Source organism: Tauraco erythrolophus, chromosome 3 (genome assembly GCF_009769465.1).
Source record: "Tauraco erythrolophus isolate bTauEry1 chromosome 3, bTauEry1.pri, whole genome shotgun sequence".
NCBI lineage: Eukaryota > Metazoa > Chordata > Aves > Musophagiformes > Musophagidae > Tauraco > Tauraco erythrolophus.
In genome coordinates, this window is record NC_141467.1 from 59,258,272 (window position 1) to 59,284,290 (window position 26,019).

Sequence of the window (26,019 nt, forward strand, 5' to 3'; positions counted from 1 at the left end):
AAATTGAAACAATAAAATAAAGAAGCTAGACAGCTTTAATTAATAGATGAATCGTCTAGCTTTTAGTTTAAAAATTTACCTTTTCATCTTTAAAGGCTTATATACTTGCAGAAGTTTGTGTTGAATGCCTTTTGGAAGTGGCATTTTGCTTCCAGCTATTCTATCAAAAAGAAAAGTTTAAACTTTATGGACACATTATTGTCCCTATTGTTTAATTGCTAGCATGATTCCTGGCACAGTTTCAGCTTACACCAACTAGTGTTCTCTAAGACAGTCTGTGAACACCGTTCAGAGCTTTACATGGACTACTTCCAATAGGTAACATGTATAAAGTCACCCTTTTTCAGTTGGGAAGATAGTTTATCCTCATAGACATGAGCCATATTGTGCTACTAGACCTTAAGTTTAAAACAAACAAGCCCAGGTTTGCTCATGGAAAAGATGTTGCCTTTTAGTATGAAATAAAAATGTCCCCCAAATTGCCTAACTCTGAGGATGCTTAAGACCAACGATTGGTCTTTTTTTATAGACTATCTCTGTTTAGAAATAAAAATAGTGATTTTCTTCTTGCACTTGGAGCCTAACACAAAAACAGCATTTGTGAATAAAAGTTACTAGTTGCAGTTGCCCTATTTTTCATATGACTAAAGCTTCAGAATAAAACCTCACACATAAAAACTGAGATAAGAAGAAATCTTTAGAACTATAACATGCGACACTTTAAAAGGAGGTGTGGGTGACCTCCCACCAGTAATAGCCAACATCCAGGACAGTAAGCTTCAAAGGGTTGCCAGTGATTAGAGCTTCCTCAGCCTCTTCTAGCAGGACCAACTCTGCAGGTGGGCAGCTACCTTTATTCCAGGTTCATCCTTGCCTGCTTAAGGAAAAATGACAAAGAAATTTTGTGTTACAAAGATTTATGTTAGAGTCTGGTAGAGGTCTGAGACATTAGGACTTCAACATCGGTAACTTGACATGTTTTTCTTCCTTCCTCTGGTCTGAGATTATAACTACATGTCCACAGTAGATGGAGAGAAAATTTTAAACAATGCAAATGTGGCCGCTGCTTCCAGAGGTTTCTGAGGTAGTTTCTCCTCAGTCTATAAAAACAGAGTTTAGACACACATACACTTTTTCTTCTACAAGACAGAGAACCAAGTATGGAGGATGCAAGATGCAAGGTTGCAGTGTCAATCTAAAGTAGGATTCAACAAAATGTTGCAAGAATGTATATAGATTTTTTAGCTTGCTGCAAATTGCTAGTAATGACTGGGTATAGCTAGTGGTCAACTATTTTCTCTTTCCCATTTTGAATTTTTGTTTCTTAGAATAGCAGGCAACACCTCCCATGACTAATTTAAAAAGGAATCCTTCGTATTGACCAGACTGGGATGCAGTGAGAGGAGGTAATTTTCTTCAGTAGGACATTACTGAATCATTGTTCAAATCTCCAGTGTAAATGGATTTAGATAGATACAGTGAATGAGAGAGACATCACCATGTGTGCATTGCAGACTGGCTTAGTAATAGCAGTAATTTCCCTCTTTATCAGAGAGCTGAGTCTAAGGAGGGAGGGAGACCATTTTACTGATAAAAAAAAAGGACTTTTGTTTGCTATGCTGAGCTTTAAACTCTGCACTCCTTCGCTGAGCTTCATGTATCTTGTATAGTGCAATCTCTATGTAACATTGGAAGCTTAGGAAGAGAACTGACACAATTGTTTTTCTGTTTGAAAAATTTAGAAGAAATTAGATGTACATGTGACTAAGGAAAAATCTGAAGGGTGTAGACTGTGTCTTAAAAGTTTAGTGAGCTTCAACTGATGTCTTAAGTGAAGCCAACTTTTACTGTTGCTCTTACTCTGGTGAAAACCATTATAACTCAACAAGTTATAACAGTACAATTTATTTAGTCTGAATACATCTCTAAGCCTGACTGAAATGAAGGTAGCCTCATGGTCTTTGTGGGGTGAATACTCCATCTATGCTACAGATATCAATACCTTCTGTGCTTGGAAGTGCTCATCTTACATAATGCCAATAAAACTTTTCTTGTAGACATATAATTGTTGTAGTATTACTGAGATCCCTGTTAACATTGTTTTTAGGTCCATTTGCATTGATAGCCGCTAGCAGAAGGAACTTCAATCCTATCTAAAATTCTAGGGTTTCACAGGAAATTCATCTTTATTCCATGACAGAAATAGCTGTTGAGTGCAGGAGTTTGTTCAGTTTCAAATAATTGGTCATTGCATGAAGAAAGGATATGTACTGTTCCTTAGACCATCAAAATACCCATGTCAGTCCTTTTCACCTCTCGACACTAGATGCCTGGACCTAAGAAAGCCATTGTTTGCAAAGAAAAATCTGGCTGCTCAAGAGAAGAGTAAGCAAACCCTTAACCAGGATTCCTAGGCAGAATTACCATGTGGTAGACTGTCATTTCTGATGATCTGAATTTGTACGGGTTACATACAGGCTTACACTTTGATGTTCTCTATAGAGGAAAAAATACTTGTGTGTCTGTGTATATTTGCCTTTCTCTTCCTTTGAGTTTTCTTTTTATTTAAGGTTTCTTTTTAATACTTTGTTCTTAAGCACCATGAATGTTTCCAGTCCCAACAGGATAAATTGAATGAAGCAACAGCATTGAATTGCTGTCGAACTGTTGAATTACTGTCCAGCTTTCCTTTATTTCTCCTCATTTATTGAACACCTACTGTTCCATTTCTTAAAGTTTCTTTTTCTGTTCCTTGTTACTTATCCCACTGCTTCGCTCACTCTTTGTGCTTGTGTGACAGAGAAAGAAACAAATAAAAGCTGCTTTTGAGATGAAAAGTCCAAACTTGCTTTTCTTGGCCTTTTGTTTACCTGTTTCTTGCCAGCATGAAAACTAAGTGTTCACAGTGTGGCTGCCATTGTAGTGTGATGGCCATTTTGCTTTTATAGGACATGATTTCATACATTAAGCTCTCCAGAATTCACAGAAACTGATGTCCTTTTCCTTCAAGACCTGCAGGTTTTTGAACATCATTCAATTCACTTCCTGAGCTGATGATGGCAACTGAGAACTCCTTTATGAGATACAATAAGGAATTAATCCCCATCAGTTATTTATAAAAAAAATAAAACAAATTTAAAAAAAGAGGAAATACAGTATCAGAATTGTTTTCTCAGTCTCTCTGAAAATGGGAGATAGAGAAAGGGTAAAATATAATTTAAAGTAAAAAGATATTTCCAGTGACTGATGGGTTTGTCATTTATTCTATTTTCAGGGTGGAGCAGAACATAATATTCCAGTGGTCATTTCTAAGATTTCCAAAGAACAAAGAGGTGAGTGTCAGATTAGTACACTGTGTTTTGACATGCTTCTTAAAGCAAGATGCGTTAAGTCTTGAGATTCTTCAGGAAGCGTTAAATAAATGCTATTGGTGTACCATTTCTCTCCATGTCATTATGATCTCTCTCTTCCTCAGAACTATTCTCTGGAAAAGTACAGAATTTATATTCAGAATATTTTGTAAACAGTCTTCAACATGACTTTTTTTAAAAAAAAGTAGTTCTTGTAAAGCATTATTTTTAAGGAAAGAAATAAGAAGGTATTTAGAGAATGAAAATATTTAACAAATTTAACAAAATTTAATCATTTTGTGTCTTTTATTTGCAAATTATTATTACCAGGAAGCTGTAGTAGATCAAATGTTTGGCCGTTAAAGCACAGTAACACAAGAAGAGAATGCATATCTTTTTATACTGGTCAGTATGATAATGCTCGGACAGCGGTGGGTAATGCCAAAACCTTGATAATATCCCTGTGTTATTTCAGCATTACATGCTGTGCTGTGTAAGCCTTTGCAGTAACTCATACATAGCAAAACTGTTTCTGCATAAGGTCTTAACTGTACTTAATGCATGCAGAGCTGGTGCTGAATCTCTGTATTGTTTTTAACTGGCAATGTTTTGAAATTATTGGAATGATACAATATGTGCTAGGAAGATGGATAATGGTTAAACAGCTCATGATGTGTGCAACGATGAGAGATGCAGGTTGTGAATCAACAGTAGTACAATGTATTTAATAACTCTGTTATGTTTGTGTAGATTTGTGTACATTTGTGTAAAATTAGAAACATAAACTTGGAAGCATTTCCCTCTATCTGTAATGCAATAGTTCTAGGATGCTGCTTCTGCAGAATTAAAAGGTGCTAGTGTAAAAAAAAACTCATGTTCACCCACACAGATAAAGAGAGATACAGAGGAGTCAGCATATTGAGAACAGAAAGCCAACCCTGAAAGGTAGATGTGATAGTTGTGTTTTAGAGAGACTAGAGTAACATGGAATGAGCCCGTAAGGAAAGCAATGAGGTTAACCTTAAGAAGTTGTACTTGTGACTCTGTTCTTTTCAGTATACATATAAGCATGTAATACATAATAATGTGGCATATATTACCTACACTAGCTATTAAAATGCTATTAAGCACTGCAAGAAGAATAAAAAATTTAGACTTAAGTTTAATTGAGCACACAAAAATGCACACTGTTTTCTTTTATTTTTGTCATTATTTTTTTTCTGCAGTAGCTGATGCATTATTTCTAACCTCAGTCCCTAGCTGAGATATAATCTCCATTACTGCTTTCAATAAAAATACTGCTGATTTTTAGAGAGCTAGCTTTGAGGGACATCTCTTGTGTAGGAGACTACTGTCCTGTGGTGTAGAAAGTGTCATGCCATGTGACTCTATTAGGCATCTTTGATACAGAAAATACTGTTTGACCCAGAGCCTGTGCCTCAAAGCTCTGCAGGCTTCATTCTGCCCTGCTCCCAGTTGACTCCTGCTCTATCTTTGGCCCTCTAAACAAGAATGTCACAATTGATGCAATTCTTGAAACCAGTGGTGCACACAAGGTGCTTAGGCTAGCGCATTAGGTCATATATGAAGTGTTAGTATATGCAAGCTCAGAGTGTGAAGATTATTGACATATATATTTATTTCAGGGAAAAAAAAGCATCCTTTTTTATATCTATGTAATAAGACCAGTCCTTCAAACATGTACTTGATTATCATAATTTATGTAAATATTGGTTCCATTTTATAACTCATGTACATAAGTAAAGTTTTTGGATCAAGTCCAATTCTAATCTTTTCTAGATGGTGTCTTCTGTCATATTTTGGAATACCAGAGATAAATAATCCCATATAATCTGTTAACACCCCTTAGTTCTCATGTTAGGGGTTATTTATTCCTTTATAGACACCTAAATAGTCTTTGTTATATTTCTTGAGTATTTATAAAGTGTATTTGCATTAGATAGCTATGTAACACAACACAACATTTAAGAATTGCAATTGTAGAATTAGATTTTGTAAATTGCCTTGTGATTTATTGAGTATAGGTTTGGTTTAAAAAATCAAATTCAGTTTGGCTTGTGATTTTGTACCATATACTGATTTTCTAGCTCTTCAGCATATAAAGTGTTATTCAGCATAAATATTCCACTAATCTTATCAAAGATACAGTATCTAAAGTATCTTTGATAAAAGCTTACAAGTTGAATCTGTCATTCGTAAGTAGCTCTGGAGTCTTCTCCATGTTGCTTTTTCCTCAGAGTTTGTAAGAAATGATCTCTCACAGCCAATAAGACCTAGTCCTGCAGTCATTTTCTGTTCAGAAAAGTATGCCATACCTCACCATAATGACCTGAAAAGCGCTAATGAGTTATGAAAGATGTTTCATGGTCTTGTACTTGAGATGGGTAGACTCTTTCCTTGTGACATCGATAGGCTGATATTTTGGGATTAAAAAAAAAATCAAATAATTTATTTGGAAGTTGTGTGTTAAGTTTTTTATTAAGTTTTTGTTTATTTTTTTAAAGATTGTGTAAAAACATTAAATTAAATAGGAATATATGTACACAAAACGTAGGATATTTTGTACAAAATGAGTGAAAAATATGCTTTCTGTTTTCAGCGGAACTTTCAGGTTTGCTCTTTATAGGAGATGCAATTCTACAGGTGAGTAAAATTGCAAGTTCTTTTGTTTCTATTTTTCTAGAAAAGTGAAATGAAATCTATACTTATGAAATGTAGAGTAAGTCTTCTTTTTATCTTTTTAACAACAGATTAATGGAATTAATGTGAGAAAATGCAGGCATGAAGAAGTGGTGAGCTTTTCTTTTTTTAGTCTACTTTTTGTCTTTTGCAGTTATTGCGATGATAGTGTATGCTGATAGCAATGCACTGATATCAGTTATATTATTGTTATTCCTAAACAAATATGACTATAACTTCTAGCACAGCAAGCAACTAAGGTCTTAGTGCAATCTCTTCTCTGTAAGTTTGTTGTAATTGCTGTTCTCAGGTGGGCTTTTCTATATTAAAGGTGATTATTTTATTATGTAGATTTTAACTGTACATATTCCAACATTTCTTCTTCTGGTTTACAGCTATCAACTTTCAGCTGTGCTACACCTTTCTGGCTGTGTGAGGTCATTTTAATTTCAAAATATGTAATTTGAACTACGTTAGAGTTTCATTGTTTGTTTCGTTTTAATCCTATTTAAAAATTGAAACAAAACTATTTGTCTTCCTTTCATTCTCTGGCTGTTACTTATGAGGGTACTCCCCTCCTTCAGTTAAGCTGTTATCAGAACAGGTATAAAATAACAGTGTATTAAGAAAATTCCTTCTTTGAGAGGGAGAGTGCTCTATAGTATTTGAACTCTGTAGTATTTGAGAGCTCTATAGTAGGCTGGTTCCCTTGGTAAGTCAGCTTTGCTAAAATTATCATATGTTTTTGTTATATTTGAGTTTTAGACTCTTAAGTACTTTCAGAAATAGGAAACCCTGTATGAAATAAATTATCTTTAAATCCTGTGTAGCTCCATAGAATTTTTTGCCTGTATTTTAGAAATAATGTAGTAATCTTATATTTGAAAGTTTACTTTTCTCAAACTGACTTTGCCCATTCAAAGATGCTCTATATTTCATACAGCATTCTGTTATATGACAGATCATTGAATGTATGCCATTCAGGTATAGAAAGCAAGACTTAATAAAGATGACATTCTGATGAACAAGTTAGTGCAGGCTGAAAGATTACTTCCTTGCACTATTCCTCTTCTCAGAGTGCTTTTGTGCTTTTTCTGTCAGAAATCTGTGCTGCAAATCATGCTTCATTCTTCAGAGCCTTCATCATACCGCCTTCCACATACACAAGCTAACAATAGTCATATTTATAGTACTTTTAAGCTTTGGCTGTGCAACAGTGATCAGATTTTAGTCTTTTATAATCTTACTGCAGTTGTTTGGTTTAATATGTGTTAATATGCTAAATCTCTCAATGGGATTTAAATGGACTGTTGGAATTTCAATTCAAAAGAAAAAGATAGTAATAAAGGTGTAGACTTGCACACTCAAAGGCGTATAGAAAACTGGTAAGAACATCAAGTTTTTTCCCTTTTTTCTAAGACAATATCTTAACCATTACAATTTTGCATAAGTCTTTTGGCTATTTATGATGAGGTTTAAACACTTTCATCGAAAAAAAGAGATTTTAGAAAAGCCAAGAGGTACAGATTGACATAGAGTAGCAAGTGTCATATTAAATTTTGGTTTATACCTTGTTTGTCGAAAATAATCTGCTTCTCAAACTCCTTATAGATAATTCTATCTGAATAAAAGCCAAAAAAATGTATCTTACCAGTTTTAAATGTGCATTCGTGTATGTGCAAGTGTTAAGTGTTTTAGGGGTTTAAGAAACAGATACATTTTAAATTAAATCTTTATTATAACTGAGAATAATTCTTAAGAATTCGTAGAAATATTAAGCAATATTTAAGTGAGGTTAAATGTCCATATGACATTTTACAAACTGAAATATACAGAGGAGTCGATAAATATAAAATAAATATTAAAAAAAAGCAAAGTAAATGAACTCTGATAATCTGTTTTTTTCAGAAACATTCATTATTGTATGTTATATATTTGTGAAGTAAATCTGTTGTGAAGCATGCTATAGTAAAGATAGATATAGTTATGCATTGTGCAGTAATCTGTGGGTTTAGACATAACCCTGAGTAAAGGGCAGGTACATCAACTGGTCTGCCAGCAGGAGTTAGAGGTGGGGTTTTGTCTGCAGCATGCTCTTTGCAGTTTGAGTTGTTCTAGCACTTTTTTCTTGCAGAATCTTTATCAAATACAGCTCTAATATCTAATTAGAGCTCTGTAGCTCTAATCTCAAGGTAATAGAGAAAATAGGAAGTGTGTGGAGCATAGTTGCTCACAGCAGGGAGTCAAACAGGAGTGGAAAGTTAATTTTCAACCCTTATTGCATCTCGATACTTTTCAAGTGGCTATGGAAGGCACATGAGCTTGGAGCTTTGTTTCTTTCTGATTTTTTGCAGCTAATTAAGATTTAGCAGGTATCATATTATGTGAAGATATATTAGTGTGTTGGGTTGTCTTAATGTCTTAGAAAATATTCATTGTAAACCAGCGCGGAATATTTTTCAGTGTGTAAAGCTGAAGATGTGCATAGAAAATTCAGACTTATACCTGCAGTGTGCATCCTATGAGTGTTCAATCTTTTTCTAGATCCAAAACATTTTACTACTTGCAGAGACATTTAAAGCATACATCATATCTTCATATCTCTGCAATGAAAAGAACTGTGGCAGACGCTGTTGATTAGTTGGTCCTGATGTTTCTCTGTGCTTTACTATGCACATAAAATTATTCGAATTTCAAAATTAAGTAGTTTAATCAAATTAGTGCCATCTTTCATAGTAGGGCAAATCTTTCCCCTGTATATAATGAGCTTATTTGGCTTAACACTGTGGACACTCTTTTGTTGTCTTTATTGTCTTCCATTAGTTATTAGATCTGGTGGTAGAGTATTCGGTGATGCACAGATCATGTTACCCAATAAATATACTATACTCTGAAGCCTCAATCTGACAAATAGATAAGAAGACATGTAGGTAAGCAGATAAATGATAGATAGACAGATAAGATTGAGGAGGTAGATTTTGTCAGTTCTTAGTGGACCTTACTGGAAGCCTATACACAGTTCCTTCCTGGTTTTGGTTTTTTTTTTTCAGCTTAAGGTGAATCACTTAATTTTGAGCTTAGTTTTCTGTTGCTCACCAGCCTGGGCTGCAGCTCCAAGGATGCCATTACATCTTCCGCAGCCAGGAGGAAGTGGCTGGCCTTCTGTAGGCAGAGTCTAAACCTTAGTTAAATTCATGCCAGCTGGGTAATAATAATTGGATGCCATAACTCCCTCTTTTTGTTTTACAGGTTTTTTTTTTTTTTCAAAGGTGTTTTCAAGAAGGCTTTACAGTGAGCAGAGACCCAGTCCATTCATTCCAACTCCAGCACACTTCCCTCCCACAAATATCACATCAGGGCTTGCAGCTTTACCTTCTTTACCGAAGGACTCTTTCTCTGGCTCTCAGCTCAGGCAAGGGAGTCGGGGTCCTCAGGGTCTCTTCAGATGTATCACATCAGGGTCACCCGTTGTTGCTCACAACCCTGGGCTGCAGCTCCAAGGATGTCATTGCATCTTCCACAACCAGGAGGAAATGGCCCACCTTTTGTAGGCAGGGTCTAAACCTTAGTTAATTAGTTAATTATATTCAATTCAGGCCAGCTGGGTAATAATAATTGGATGCCATAGTTTTCTGCTTGTAGAAGGTGAGAATATTATTCATGTCATGAAAGCACATTATGAGTTTCTATCAAAGGCTGAATGTCAGCTTGTTGTTTGTCTTGGGTTGTAAAGACTCCCATCTGAATACAGCATAACATTGCTTCAGTCTTAGTGCTCTCCTATGGTAAAATAAATACATGCTCTCTGTGGGGAAGTAACAGTATGGGAGGAGACTGAGAAATAAAAAAATCTAGCAATTGTCTGAAAAAATATCCCTCAACATGGTGCTGAAATTTTGACTCAAGAAATGCAGTATGAGCTTGAATGTAGAGATAAAGAGAGTCCATTATTTCTGTCAATTTACAGGAGTTTGTGCTCTTTCTACTCTGGATTTATTAATTATTCCTTTTCCAGTAGACTCTCCTTTACATTTTACAACAAGACTTTGTAAAAGCTGAAATTAGGATTATGCATAGACAGACATACAAGTTTAGACTGCTGTCTAATTAACATGGTCCAACAATGCATAACTTGTCAATCTACACGCCTAGTGTTTATGGGCTCCCAATGGATATGATTGTTCATAAGGCTGGAAACCAATATATTTGTAGTCTGGAAACTAGTGTATTATCTGTAGCTCTTACTTCCAAAACAAAGATAAATAAGCAATCACCAGCATAATGCTGTTCTTGTAGTACATGTGGACATTTTTGGTGGTTATTGGTGTAGGCACTACGCCACTAACGATTTTGGGACAGAGTGACAGGCTCTGCTGTGAACTGCTTCCCTTGAGCTACTGCTGAGTGGCTTGAGTAGGAGAGTATGAGTCAGCTGAGTTGCATACTACCAAAAATCTTGTGTTGGATCTACTGCTCTCACTGTTACCAGGGTTATAGTGCACCAAAGCTTTGGAGGCCCATTGAGAAGGAAGAATTTCAGTGAAATGAATGCTGATATATTTAAGATTATGTCTCTCTTCTTGACGTGAATAAAACATCTCAGGTAGTACCAACGACTATGGTTACATATCACTGGGGTTCCATTGGATCTTAAGATCTGTTTTTCTCTTAGGAAATAAAAATTAAATGAATATGGATAAAAAATAATTTTTTAATACTTGTGTTTGGGGAAAATGCAGGGACAGTTTCTAATGAAAAATGATAGTTTGTATGTGCCAGTTAATATGGCATTCGTGCATTCCTTGAAAAGCAAGAGGAAAAGGTCATGTAGAGGTAAGCAGGTGTCAAGAGACTATAGCTATTTAGACTTTGGTGGATTATATGTAGAGCTAGCTACAATATGTAGCATCGTGTTTCAATTCAATCATTAACTCCGTTTTGCACAAGACATCTTTTTTCCAGCAGAATGACCTGACATGGGATGTCCACGTGCACTGCATTGTATCTTTTACTTCCTCCTTTTCTCTGCACTCATAGCAGGGCTGTAACTGTGCTGCCTCTCCATGAGTTGTACATGTTATATGAAACTGACAGCATAAGGATTGTTGTTGCTTAACTGCAATCGTGCAGCAGATGAAAGTCTTACATTGATTCTTTGTTTTAAAACTGTGGTTACATTCAAACCGATTTTTAAAACCTGTTATGAATAGTTTTGGTAAGTGTTTTTAAGCAGAAGCATGAGCATATTGTATTTGTAAGATTGGACTGGAAACCAAATGGTCTGAAATCTCACTACATCTTAGCTTTGCAGATGTGTCTTTTGGTAAATTATGTTTTTATGTTATCTTTGTTTCCCTAATGTGAAACAGAGACCTAAACTGTCATCAGGTTTAGCTCCTTGAATTATATGAAGTACTTCAGAATCTATTATGGAAAAGGATCTCTACATTAGTATTGTGGTGTTTGGTGACAACGGTGACAGCAACCTGCAAATGCAGATTACCACCTTCTCACATTATGTGGCAGAGATCCTATACTGCATAACTCATAGCACAGCCATTTCATCCTTTCCCCTCTAGACTGAAGGGTGGCTTTAAATACTGAAGCTGCATACTGTACTCTTAGAAGAGAAGACTATAATCAATCTGAAATTTGTAACTTTTGAATTTGAAAGTGAAAAGTAAACTTTTTGGAAATCAAATATTTCCTTCGTAGGAAGAAGTCAAGTTATTACTTTTTCCATACAGCTGCTGTTTACTATTTGAGACTTGGGTAATAAAAAAAGTACTAATGTCAGCTTAGGTACTCTGGGGCAATTAATGAAAACATCTGTTACAATGTATTTATAATGTCCTTATTGTTCATGAAATTTGGAGCTTATAATAATCTGTCAAATATTTCAGCACTGATTTAAAATAAGTGTCCGTCAAGTTGAAAAGAACCTAGCAGGTGTTAACAGTTTATTGTTTTTTTTCCTGTGTGGTGGAAATTCCTTGGATTAGGATATATCCTGAAGCAGTGTTCTTAATATGTATTCAGTTACTTTTCTAATCTCATTTTACCTACATTCTTTTTAGTGTTTGAATAATTAATTTTTGTGCCAAACTCAGTAAAGGCTTGGATTTATTCAAGCGCTGTGATATTAGACTTCTAAAATACGTTACTATGTTGCTCATCTTCCTAATTTATATTTTCATTTCTTTTTCTCAAGATACTTGTAGATATATTAATCATTTTATTAAGATTTAATCTTTTAAAACTAATCATCAGTACTGCTAAGTTTTAATAGACAGGAGCAGAATATGCCAGCATGACTAATACCAAGTCTATATGATTAATATTATTATTTCCATATTACATAGCTACAGTCCTCAAAGCAAAAATCCATTAGGGTTTAGTGGGATAGAGTGAAAGATTGAATCACCAGTTACGGTGAAACATCCTTCAAATAACTGCCATTGCTTCCTCCTTTGTCAGGCAACTCTATTAATGCTGAAAGTCTGAACAGCAAAGAGAGGAGATAATTGAGCAGCAGATTTAAAGTGTGTAACATCAGGCATGCTTTGTTTGTGACCTTGTTTATATTGATATTTTACTGTAAAGCCTTGGAATTTTTTGCTTCCTTAGGAAGCAAATAGAAATATTTTCATATTCGTTTGTACATGAATGTGTTTTACCCTCCAGAAGACTTTTTGAACAATTTTGTTGTGCACAGCATCTTCTAGGTATGGAGCTATAAATCAGTTTGACTTTGGTATAGGGACTCCTTTTTTCCTTTGCTGTGCATAGGTGCAATACTGTACAATAATTAAAAAATATGAAAATGAGACTGTTTGGTAGAGAGAGCCCTATTATTTTAAATCTGTTTCTGTGAAGTTTGTATTTGAAAACGCATAGCGAACTTTGACTAGTTGTTCTGACTTTTTGTTTTACTTGGACTAACTACTCTATAATAACCTACTGAGACTAGACAAGAATAGCACGGGGAGCATCAAAAACCTCCAAAAGACAGAGGAAAAAAATATACATAAAGCACTCCAATTTAATGTAGGAAAAACAAAACCTTCTATAGGCATGAAAATTATCTTCCCTGGTCACTACTAAAAAGAATTCATTTACACATATGGACTAGAAAATACTGTCCAACTGGCAACAATAGTGTTTTCTTTAAACAGGTAACAACCATGTGATATAGACTGAAAGCAAATGTTCACCTCTAAAGGGCAACCTCTGTGTTTCTTACGGCTTGACATGGGCCCAAGAGAACAATTGGGCCCATTGAACAAAACAGAGCGTGCGTACTGATTTAGCTAGCCAGAAGGAGTCTTAAATAAGAGGTGTGCTGAAAGCAGTGCAAATGCCCACACATATAGAGTCTTCTGACATCTTTCCAGCAATTACAATACCTGATTTAACTCTTCAGAATTGTCATTGTTCTAGCTATAGTAAAATCAGATGGGTGCCAGGAAGAAACTTTTTATCCAGGGGCTATCTAACACCTGTACATATTTTCAGGTCTTTTTTTTTTTTTTTTTTCCTCTACAATGGGTCTTTGTCTTTTGACAGTTTGTTCGGTGGAGCAGGAAGAGGAAAGGAGAATGGACTCTATATATTTTTCAATAGTATCCAGTGTTGGACTGTTCCAGCCAGATACATGGAGCTTTCCAGATGGCCCACCCCATACTTCTCAACCACTAGTATGGTACAGTATGGTACTGGTGTTTTGGTATCTGTTCGTCAGCACTGGGCCTATTTCTAGGTGTATACTTTTTACTTAGTGTTGCCCTCACAGTACTGATGTCTTTCTACAAGTTTGATCTTGTATTACCTGATTCCCGTTAGCAGTTTTGCAAGACTGTGGCCAGTAAAACAGCTTGCAGTAGTAGGACGTTCACAGATCACAAGAGAAACTTTGGTGTAGGTGTGGTTACAGAGGAAAATAACTCTTCATTAAAACTTACAAAGGTTATCCATTCTTTAGATTTTAGTGCAGAGACCTGCAGGAGTTGTTGCCTCCCCGTGCTGTTCATACTTTTCTGAGCAAAATGGGAAACAGTCAGTGCTCAGGCTGAAACAGCATTACCGGGATAATGACATGTATCTTAGAATGAGGTCTAGCAAATGTACATAGCTCTATTCCACTTCACATGCCCTTGTCAAGCCAATACAGATTCAGAATATTTCAAAGGTCCTAATTGTGGTGACCTGTTAAAAGGAAAGTTCAAAGGGAATGCTCTACATCAAAACACTCCCATATTTTAACATGTTGGTGTGCAGTAGAACGTACTGAGGATATTTCTAGATTCCCTGAAACGCTGAAATGCCTTCCCCTCTTACACTATTCTGAGTATAATGTATTTACCTATTAAATGGGCAGACATTTCACAAAATCTTTGCCATATTTCATCATCTTAAGGGGTTTTTGACATCCTTTGTTTAATCATATTTACATGAAAAATATAATACAAAACACATGCAAAATCCCCTGTGCACTTCAGGTCATCATGTATTGTTTCTGAATTACTGATTAAAGACAGTAACAAGTTCAAGGTTTTACAGACTGTATAAAGCATCTTTCCAGCAATCAATAAACAAAGTTTTAGAGATTAAAATGAATCACCTGCGCAACAATGGCAAAAACAAATACATGAGGCAAAATATTATTTTCTTCCAGTTAAAACACTAGAAGTGTTGGAATTTGGCAATACCAAGACATTTACATTTTCACTTTTACTTCTATGACTATGGCTTTTAATATCCCAGAAGGTGCCAAAATCAAAATCTTTATATCTCATTAGGAAAATGTTCTCTAAATGGGAGTGTGGTTTTTGTGAATTGTGTTTCTGTATAGACGTTCTTTAGATACCTTTGTATTATGTAGCGTCATCACTGTTTTGCTTATTTTCTGAATTTTTATAGAAACTGATGGCACAGAGAAAGTTGTAAAACTAGAATTACTAAGGTTTGAGAAGTCTAGACTTTCTAAAAGTGGGGCCTGTAGTTTGTGCATTCATTTGTGATATTCTGACATATTCAACTAGCAGCAATGTAACAGAACTTCACATTTTGTTTTTCTTTTATTGTTGATGTTGCAATTTTTGCTTCAGAGGACACATCGACTCTCTATAACAGTCTATAAATTATGGTTTTTATAAGATTTTATAGTCTCAAATGATAACTAACTGCTGGCAAGAATGGATTTCCGTGGGGGTATTGCCGAATTAGGAAGATAAGAAAAGGTAAAATAAGGATTGCAAAGGGATAAGAAGCCTGATCATTTTGAATGAATATATCAAATTTATACATAACTTTGAAAATCATGAAAACCTCATGCTATAAATGGATTAAACCTGTGATTTAGCACATTTTCATCATTATGCTGAAATACACGTTAGCTTTTTTGCTTCCTTGGAATTATGCATTAGTCTCTTTTCTTTCCAAAATATCTGTAATGCCCTCCAGTTAATTAATATCCAGTGTGAGTACCTCCAAACTCAGTTCTGCCAAGAACCTTAAATTTTAGATGCTAATGAAAATGATCCTAAAAATGTTGAAGCAATATTAGTTGTGAAAATATCATATTACAGAATAACTATGTTGGATCTCAGTCCAGCAAAATATGTATGTATTTGCCTAAAAGTTTGAATTTTTATATTTTACTAAATTTGGGACCTTCTTTTACAAATGCTTATGAAGAACAAAGTCATTTCCTCAACTTCGGCTGGATGCAGTACAATTATTCTGCAGCAGAAAGGCATGCCTTTGCATTAAATGGCATGAAAGAATGTTTTCACGCATTTTCTCCACTGAAAACTTTTACCACTGAGCACATTCTCTGAAGTACTAAAATATCTTTCTCAGACACAGGGCTGAGATTCTCAGAGATTAGATTCTGAGCTGCTGAGAAGCTTAGCAGAGTTAACTGCATATATTGATCTAAAACATTATTTCAAATACAGATTTGTCCAAGAATTATTATTTATGTCATTGTGAAGTTGATAACATTTAAAACTGAACAAATAGGACTATGCTTGTACATTAATATTTATTCAAATTTAGAATTAAAATTTTATTTCAAACTCTTTAAGACCGTTTTGTACTCATTTTTCATGAGCATTTATATGCTGGTGCTTGATTAGTGTGACTGTTCATGAAAAGTAAATGTTAAGGTCATATTTGCCAACAGCAAATTTTGTATTGAATATGTAAATGTGAAATTTGCCACTAGCTGTGTGTTTGACCCCAGTCTTGCAATGGGATTAGTGTGAGCATACTTATTGTGGGACTGATCTTTCATTTTTCCCCAGAACTGGGGCTCTACTTAGTCAGACAAAATATTCAAGCCATATTTTCAGCAATCTTAGACATATCTTTGTTCATAAAAGATTTAAAAAATTAAAAAAGTTCTTCAAAATACTGTGTCAACTGAATGGCTTTCACTCTTCAAGCGTTGGGAACAGAAACAATAGCTGACATGTTATGTAATTTAGTAACGTGTGTGCATTTTCAATATTATTAATCTTTTCACAAATTGCATACATAAAAAATATACTTGTTTAGTAAATGTGTTAGACATTTCATATAGAAGCCAGTTGTAAGAGCACTTAGTTTTGTAATTTGAAGTGTGGAAACAGTTTGAAGGAGCAGGGGTTTCTTATATATTTAATAGATAAGCAAGCAGCTTCATTGTTTTGTTAATGACCAGGCCTAGAAAACTCAGACCCTTCAAGTCCATTGCTATAATGAAAAAAAAAAAAAATTACAGTATGATCAACTGTGAAAAAAAAGAACTCCAAATGCTTTAAAATGGTTAATTTGTTTGGAATTATTTCCTCCTATTGAGGAGCACACATTACCTGCAAAATTTGGAGACCTTAGTTCCAAGTTATTGTGCAGTTTTTGTTGCAACTTACTAGAAAAACACATTTCTTGTGACTTTTGTATAGAGGATGAAGACTCCTAAGTGACTAAGTCATTCTTCTAGGGTTTTCCTGGATAATTCCTGAAATATGGCTATTAGTTTTGAGAAGCCATACACAAGATTTTTCTTCAATTCAGCTTATGATTATCTGCTGAAATCTGTTGTATTGTCATATACAAAAATATTTATTTTCTTCTGGAACAGTGAATGCATTACCATGTACTGCATGCAATAAAACCTGCAGGCCACAAGCAAAATCTTAATGTTCTATATAAGAGATATTTATATTATTACCTTCTGTGTTACTTTTCCCATTTAGTTTGTCAGTAATTCTATGACTGAGGCTCTGGCTTATATCCAGCAGCAAGTGTTTTTGTGGTAGTTCTTATCATCAGAAAGTGGCATTGTAGTATAACCTGTCTTTTTGCAGATTACTGGATGGTGATCAAAAACTTGTTTAAAGATATGTCAGGGAAATCAGTAATGGAATATTTAGCGTGGTGTATATTATAGTATACTACACGCTAAATTATCTTCATTTTCTTAATCCGAGAGAAGGCCTCATGTTAAATTTCTCTGCTTTCATTTAACGATTGTTTTACCAATCTTTTGTTATCTGAAATTCTTGTTAGAGAATAGCAATACCAAGAATTGTTTGACAGCCTACAGAGAATTGTTAAATTATGATTCTGTCTTATTTGTACTGGTTTATGTAATATTTCACTAAAACCCACTAAAATGATACTATTTGCATGAGTAATAAAGATAGATTTCACAAGGATGTTGTGCAGGTATGATGAGTAGGAGGAATTTCTACATATTATCTGAGTATTAAAATATGGCCTAGATGTTGCTTAAAAGAAAAAAAAAATTGAATTTTTATGTCATGGATCACCAAAGGTAAACGTGCAAAGCCTCTGGATGTTGCTTAATGTTCTACAGGTGTTGACAGCTGTTTTTTGAATATTCTCCGTAACATGTAGTTGAGAGGAAAAAAAAAAAAACACCACAATCTCAGCATAGCCTACTGTTGCAGTTAGTTTCTGATTATTATGAAGTCCAAACACCTTGAGTCTTAAGTAAGAAATCCTCTGAAGACTGATGGGATAGCCTATTGTTCATCTGACTGTATACACCAAAGCACACAGGATGCTGTGCAACTTTTTGCCAAAGCTGTGTGAAAATCAGTAGATGCTATTGTAACAGTGGTGTAAATGCTTCTTCCATTTTGATACGAATTTTGTTTTATTTATTAAGAGGACCACACATTTCTCCCAAAGTGACTTCAGTCAATAATTGATTTTGACAGTGTCAATGAAATTGATCCCAAACAAAATCTGGCCCCTATGTAAATTTCTGAGCTATCATGCCAGTGAGAAGTTTATCCAAATATATACTATTGTAATGAAAATATGTAGTATTGGTAGAAGGTGAAATATGCATGTTAATACAACTGGTTGAAACCAGAATTAAATTTATGGATTATAGTATTTGACTGATGGTGGGGTTGAGTAGTTTACCTAAATCCATGGTGATGGTTTTATCAGTCTTGCAGAGTTTTAATTTACGATTAGAAAACTATCTTAAAGTTTGTATTGTCCAAACGAATTCCTGTTTCCTATCTCATATCTTTTAAAAAATTGTAGAATAAATGCAGTTTAGTTTCAACCACATTAAGAACAGTTCTACTGGTATTTCTAAAATTTTCAGTATTATTAAGAGACTTACCTCATTCCTCTCAGCCAGTTGTTTTGGAAGTCATTAAATATGTAATTACAAAAATATGTGTTCATGAATTAGCTTGGAAAGATAATAGGTGCCCAGCAGCTGGATGCATAACAACATTCAAAAAGTGAAAGAGCTGTGAGAGTTTGAAGTAGAGGGCTTCTTAAGACTGTATAGCTACACAGATGGTTTAGTGTAGCTGAGTAATCCTAGAGAAGTAGAGCCATACATGCAGTAGGTAATGTGAAAACAAAGGCAGTTCTGAATTCTGGCATGTACTCACTACATGTAGATACACTGAAAAAGCTCATGAAATCTGGAAAGAGTTTGGGTTGGAGTTCTCTGGTTCTTTGAAGTTTCTTGTGTTTTCATAGGTATTTTCTAATCATGAGTAACTCCATATCATACAGAGCTGAATGACTAATAAATGCATCTTTGTCTATTTATTTCTTCTGTGGATCACAGTCCTGGGCCAATAGTAGTCCATGGAATATAGGTTGAGAGACATTAACAAGACTCATTGTTTGAAATTAGAGACAATGTTAGAATCAATGAAAGCTGGACAGAGACATTTTACAAGGGCATGTAGCGATAGGACAAGGGGTAATGGCTTTGAACTGAAAGAGGATAGATTTAGATTAGATATAAGGAAGAACTTCTTCACTCTGAGGGTTTTGAGGCACTGGAACAGGTTGCAGAGAGAAGCTGTGAATACCCCATCCCTGGAAATGTTCAAGGCCAGGCTGGATAAGGCTTTGAGCAATGTGATCCAGTGAAAGATGTCCCTGCCCATGGCAGGAGGGTTGGAACTAGATGATCTGTGAGGTCTCTTCCAATCCAAAGAATTCTATGATTCTATGATTTGCATTAGAATGAGCAGTCTGACGCTCAGCTGGGATGAGTCAAAGAATGTACTGATAGATCATGGTAAATAATGCACTAGAGTTGGGATCTTTATAGGGAATTAATTAATATTTTTCATTTTTCAGAATATGGTATGAAATGTTTCAGTTCAGGGACCTATTGTGTCCCCTGTGACCTATGGTCAGGGTATGGTATTCCCAGTTTTGAGAGACTTAAAATTTTAACAAGTTCTAACTCTTTGCTTTTTATAGCTACTATATTGGAGTAATGTCCTTCTGATGATTTAACATGAACTGTAATGACCAGTAAGTGCAGTCTTTAGTGAAAGAGAATTCAAAATTAGGATACATGACCTAAAAATTCAAATTAAGCACTTACAGCAACGTTTTTTATTGGCGATATTTATTAATGATGCTATGATTAATGAAAGAAGAACAGGAAAATACTGCAGATTTTTCCTGGTAGACTTTTACTTTTTTTTTTTTTTCCCTTAGGTGTTTGCATTGATATTTTTTCTGAGGTACTTCTGTATTACTTTTGAAAAAAGAAATATTGAACTAAGCAGTAATTGCAGTCTATTGCTATTTTGATTGAAAGATTACTAAACATTTTAGTGTTGATTATGAAGCATAAGAAAGTCTAAAGATTTCCAGAAAGCTGTCATCAGATCTTTTAGACAAACTTGTAGATATTCCATTCCACAAATGTTAGAAGTTTAAAAACGGATTCTTTTTTTCCTACTTGATTGTAAATATATCACTGAAGTGACAATATTCTCTTTTTACCTTGAAAACGAATTGAAGAAAGAACTGATAGGAGTCTGTGTCCTCTGCGTGACCTATATTTGGTCCTCTACTGCCTGATGGATTTTTTTGTGTGTGTGAGTTAATTATGTTTCCAATAAATTATTTGTGAAATTAATCTCTTTCTCCTACCTCCTCATTACACTTGCTCATGTTGCTTACATCTGATTATTTTAGTCATTTCCTATGAAGGAAACTCTGCAGATGTCTTTTAATGTCAGCTAATATGTGGTCTACTTTGCACATAGGCTTGAAACATGATGAAATTTATCAATTTTTAAAGGCAGATCACTTAGTTTTCTACTAATGTTTTACACGCAAGTCTTGAGGTTGCATGTTCTGGTACTGCTGTGTCTAAAGCCCATGAGCCTGTGAAAACAGGCAGGGCAAAGATCAATGAAGGAAGCCTGAATATAGCTATAAGACAACTGGTATGACATCTGTCTGAGAAACCACCTGATGGTCTAGCTTAAACAAGTGCTGTTGCTTCGAATCAAGAATAACTGTTTATCTAAATGGTCAGTCTGATGTGATTTGTAGAAAAGCATCAAACCCTGAATCTCTGTGTATGTTGCCCTGAAATGATCTTTTATGTAGTGCCTTAGTAGCTGGAGCATTTGCTGAGTACGTGCTGCCTCGACTCAGTTCTTGTGTCATCTTGAGAAACTGCAAACTTCTATATGCCACTTTTCAGAATAATTGTTTAGTGGTAGGCTCAGCAGGGTATCTTTGCTGTGATTACTAATCTTACTGCATTCCACTGCTCCCTTTTTTTTTTAAACAGTGCCAGTAGCAAGATACATGCAGAGAAGGGCTCTGAACAGAAGGGCACATCTTCCTGCATCCTCAGCGTGTGCACCATTCTGCTCTGCATTGCCTTTTTCCTTGTTTGAGGAAGCTCCCAGTTCCAGTGTGCAGCACATTCGGTTTTGTATCTAAATGTCTAACACAGGTTCTGGAATCGCACAGCAAAAAATTAAAACCTACAACTATGGTAGTCTTGAATTGTGGTCTGAAGTATACTTTGAGTTGTGCAGCCTGAGTTGGAACTGCTGTCGTAAAATGAAATTCCAGTTTGCTCTGTATATCGGTATGAGAAATTTTCTGAAGAAAACAAGAAAGCTTTGATATTTTTTACTGTTACATATATTGATTAGCTTTCACTGTTGGCAAATACTGTGATAAATATTAGATCATAGGAATTAAAAACTCCCCATATGCTCATGTGTTTTTAATGCAAATATTTTCTACATGGCTTTTACTGAACAAAAGAGTTCAGTTATTCAAAACAGTTGTGTGCATGTATTGAGCCTTCCAACTTTGGAAGCTATGTTTTTGTGCCAGAATGCATATTTTGGTATCAGCTGATAGACTTGAACTAGGGCATTGCGTAACTCTGCATGGTGACCAGGAATGTGTCTTGTACTATTTTTTTGTTTGTTTCATTGGTTGGGTTTTTTTTTATCTCAGATGTTTATAATTCAAGGTAATCATTGAAGAGCTGGATTTTCCTTTAAAGCACATTGAAGAGTGGAATTTTCTTCAGTTCAGGAGAACAGAGATCCTTAGGACTTCTGTTTTAAATCTTTACCACTTCATTGGTGGGTAAATTTCATTGGCAATTTAAGAGGGGATTTACTGTCATATTCAGGAAGGAATACTTACTGAAGTCAGAGAGACTTCATGCTTCAGTGCTTTCCTGAATATATTGAGAGAGACTTCAGCATATGCTCAAATGTTTTCTTGAGCTGGGACTTTAAAAGATTTTATTAAATTAAAAGGCAATATCATTGTAGGCATTATTAAAAACTAGACTATTATTATTATGTATATATTTTATTCAGCAGTATCTCTCATCGTCATAAAATTCAATTCTTCAAATGGCCCCCTTGCAGACATTACAGTTATTTAATGGAAATACCGACACTGTCACTCCAGAAACACTGGCTCTTCTAGTTTCACTTTTTTACACAGCTGCTGCTTCAGACAAGCACAACTGTTATTTTTGCCTGTCTCACTTCACTCATGAATATCCTAACTTTATACAGTGCTGTTTGTGGTTGTCGTGGTTTTAGGCTGATCCAGCAACTAAAACTCACACAGTCTCTCCTTCTCCAGTAAAGTAGAGAGGAGAGAAAAAAAAAACAAAGGGACTGAGGGTTGAGACAAGAACAGAGGGAGCACCCACCAACCATGGTCCTGGGCAAAACAGACGAGGCTTTTCTCAAAGCAAAACAGTTTATTGATTACTTAGAAGGACAAAGGGAAACAAAATCCGATTACTCGAGAGGACAGAAAGAAACAAAACCAGATCTTAAAACCGACACCTTCCCCCCCCCCTTTCCTTTTCCTCCCGGCTCTACCTCCTCCCCCCAGCAGCACAGGGGCAGGGACTGGGGGAGTGCAGGTCAGTTCATTCCGTGCTGTTACTGCTGCTTCTTTCTTAAAGGAGGAGGAGTCCTTACACCCTTTTCCCCTGCTCCAATGGATCCCCTACCCACGAGGAAAAATCCACAAACTTCTCCAGCGTGAGTCCAGCCCACTGGAAACAATCCTTCCCCACAGATTGCTCCGGTGTGGGCTTTACCACAGTCTCGGGTACTTAGGGAGCTGTAGCCACTCGCTCCGGCGTGGGTCGTCACGCAGACTCCAGATGCCTCTCTGCCTTGTCGTGCATCCCAACACGACCATCCTCAGGCTCAGGCATCTTCTCCCTGCGGGCTGCGAGTGGGTCTCTGCTCCACCGAGGCCGTCCTGGTTGCAGGGGGGCCGCCTGCCATCTCACCATCAGCCGCAGGGGAAACTCAGCTCTGGCACACCTCCTCCCGCTCCATCCTCACTGACCTGCTGTCGATGCGGCTGTTTCTCTCAGATCTCAGTCCTCTCCAGGTGAACTCAGCCCAGTGGGCACCCCGGGAGTGGGGTGCCCCCGAGTTCCCCAGCTGGCTCCGCCGCCGCCATTCTCCGTGGGCGGCGCCGGCCCGATGCAGGCAGCTGCCCGGCCGGGAGCCAGGGAGCGGGGGCAGTGCCCTCCTCCCTTCTCTGCTCGATCCTGGGCGAAGCACACGTTCCGGTCCCTTTGTCCTGACTTAAATAGGGCAATTCGCAGAGGCGCCCTATTGGCTCAATCCCAAGGGGGATGGCAGTCTGATCTGGTGGCCAGAACTAAGCCTAACCCAGTTCCAAAACCGGGGAGGTCACAGGGACCAAAACCCCTCTCCTGCCACCAGAACCACCCCCTCCACATCAAACCATGACAGTGGTAGAAGTAAAATAATTCTTCATTCCACTGGAAATAAATCAGGATATTGCTTTTTAGTGATACAGAGAACAAGAAAATCTGTTTAATGATACCTAATCATGCATTTTCTGCGATCTAGGAGGCAGTGTTTTAGAAATTGTGAGGTCAAATGCATAGACTTACAAATCTCTCCCAATGGATCAAATTACCTCTTTTTACATACTGGGACAAAGGTTTTAATATTTTTATTTGATGTAAATTTAGAAATACCTTTTCTATTAGCAGTAAAACTCTTAGTTATACAGCTACATTTCATTAAAATTGAAAATCTTTTTACAATGTATACACAGTGGAGGTAAGGCTCTAATTCTACTCCAGGACTGATAAAGAATTGTTATTTGTGACTAATATTGTCTTTGATAGTTTGATTGTACAATTAATATAGGATAACTGTGATGGTGCTGGCAAAAAAAAAATCTGGAGTTAGTTACTTTGATCAACCTACCTTTAAGGTTTCCTTATAAATCAGAAAATACACTGTAACTCTGAAAAGGATGTATAAAAGATTTAGATTCTTTATAGGAAAGTCTACTTCCCTCTTATTTTTGAAAGTAATCTTGAAATACTTGAATCATCACTGCCAGAAATAACTAATACATACATTGTCAGTGACAGTGCTTGATTGACAAGGTATTGGCAATGTATATACAATAAATGTGAGGGAACTTTCTTCTAAGTAAGAGAGCAGGATGGCTGAGCAGATATCTATCCATTTCTTTACCTAAAAAATTATATAATGATTGACAGCTGTTTTTTTCAGTATGTTCACAAATTTACTTCAGTGGTAAAAGCTCATTACTGCTTTGTTAGTGGAATATGCAACAAACTCTTCAAGTCCACATAGTTATACTTGTGCAGATAAATTAGTTTTTCATGAATGTACTTTTTCCAAGCCAGAACTAGCATACATTTACATTCACACAGTCCTCATTTTAGTGAAATAACTCTATAAATTTTTAAGCGAAACTGATGTTAGGCAATGAGGAAGTGAGAAGAAATAATTAATATGTCAATATCTCTGACTACTGGTAGAATTCCGCTCATGTTTGTAAAACTCTACAAATACATACTATATTAGATCTTCCAGATAAACTGTTTGAATACCTGTTTTCAAGTGTTTTTCTTGTATGTGTATGGAGACATAACTCTCCATGACAATTAGTCACATTACTTATGGCTATTACCTTTTTTGGTAGAAGTTATCAATTAATTTTCCATTCGTGAACATGAGCTATTCTGGTATACTACTAAAAACATTCCTCAGTAAGAGTAGATTTCCTATTATACCTCATTCTCTTTCTGCATGGAGGAACAGCAGTGTGACATGGTGGACACAAAAGTATACTATAAGGCACGCTTGTTTTAAAGCAGTTCAATAATTGTTCATTTCTCATGTAAAACAAAGGCAACAAATGTAAAATAACAGTAAAGCTTTCAATTGAAAGCTACAAAAAGACAATTAATAAATTTAATTAAAAATCCCATTTTCTTCAGCTAACCTTATTTTCAGAATGGCTTTGTAATGACTAGAAAGTAAATGAAATGGGATCGATAGCTCATCTCTTCTTTGTTGTAATCATTACCTAGTAGTTTTCTTTTTTAATCCTTTATTTCTCTTTGGTCTTTATTCTGCATGTCAAAATCTAATCACTTTCTGGATTATATGCTTCATAAGCTTCACTGAAATAAGTATTGCTAATTTCCACTAAACTGTGTACCAGCTTAAATTCTTCATCCAATAAGATAAAGAGGTTTGAGAGAGAGAGAGAGGTTAGAGAGATCACAATATACTACTAGCCAACTTCTAGCATTTACAGAGTAATATATCATCAAATGAAGTCAAGACTCATGGCTTGTTTTACTCTGGGAAGAAGATTCAGGGACAGAGTTTACTGCCTCAGCTTCTTTCACAAATTATATCCACTTATTCTCAGGTATCTTGAAAGTTAACTTAATAAACTAAAATTGATAGTGCTGTAACTTCTCCACTTATTTCTTCCCCATTCCTGAATAAAAAGAAAAGTTTTTTAAAAGACAGAGAGTAGCTGTATTTTTCCTGCACTTTGTCTATCCACATCTCTCGTTTCAGTAGAGAATACGTGCCTCTAAGTTTCTGCTTTGACTATGACTATTCTGAACTGTGTGACTGCTATGTAAGAGAGAAGGATGACTTTTCTGTGAAGGCTGAGGATCCAGTATGGTTTCTCTGATAGAATTCAGGACTTTGAAATCTTCATCTACTCTTCCACAGATTACAATACATCTTCTTTCTATGAAATAAGTATTACTTATGAATTCTATGATATAAAATATATCACAACTGGAAAGTGCTAATTAAGAGGTTCATGCTACAGA

The 26,019-nt window shown here is 35.7% G+C and overlaps 1 protein-coding gene across 1 annotated transcript in view; it reads left to right on the forward strand.

The window, feature by feature from the left end:
- Window positions 1-26,019, forward strand: part of SNTG1 (syntrophin gamma 1) — a 162,537-nt gene that overhangs the window by 17,385 nt on the left and 119,133 nt on the right. The window contains exons 4-6 of the mRNA XM_086609311.1: window positions 3,275-3,332; window positions 5,971-6,014; window positions 6,122-6,163. Of these exons, the coding sequence (XP_086465437.1) occupies window positions 3,275-3,332; window positions 5,971-6,014; window positions 6,122-6,163 (144 nt within the window). The remainder of the gene's footprint in view (window positions 1-3,274; window positions 3,333-5,970; window positions 6,015-6,121; window positions 6,164-26,019) is intronic.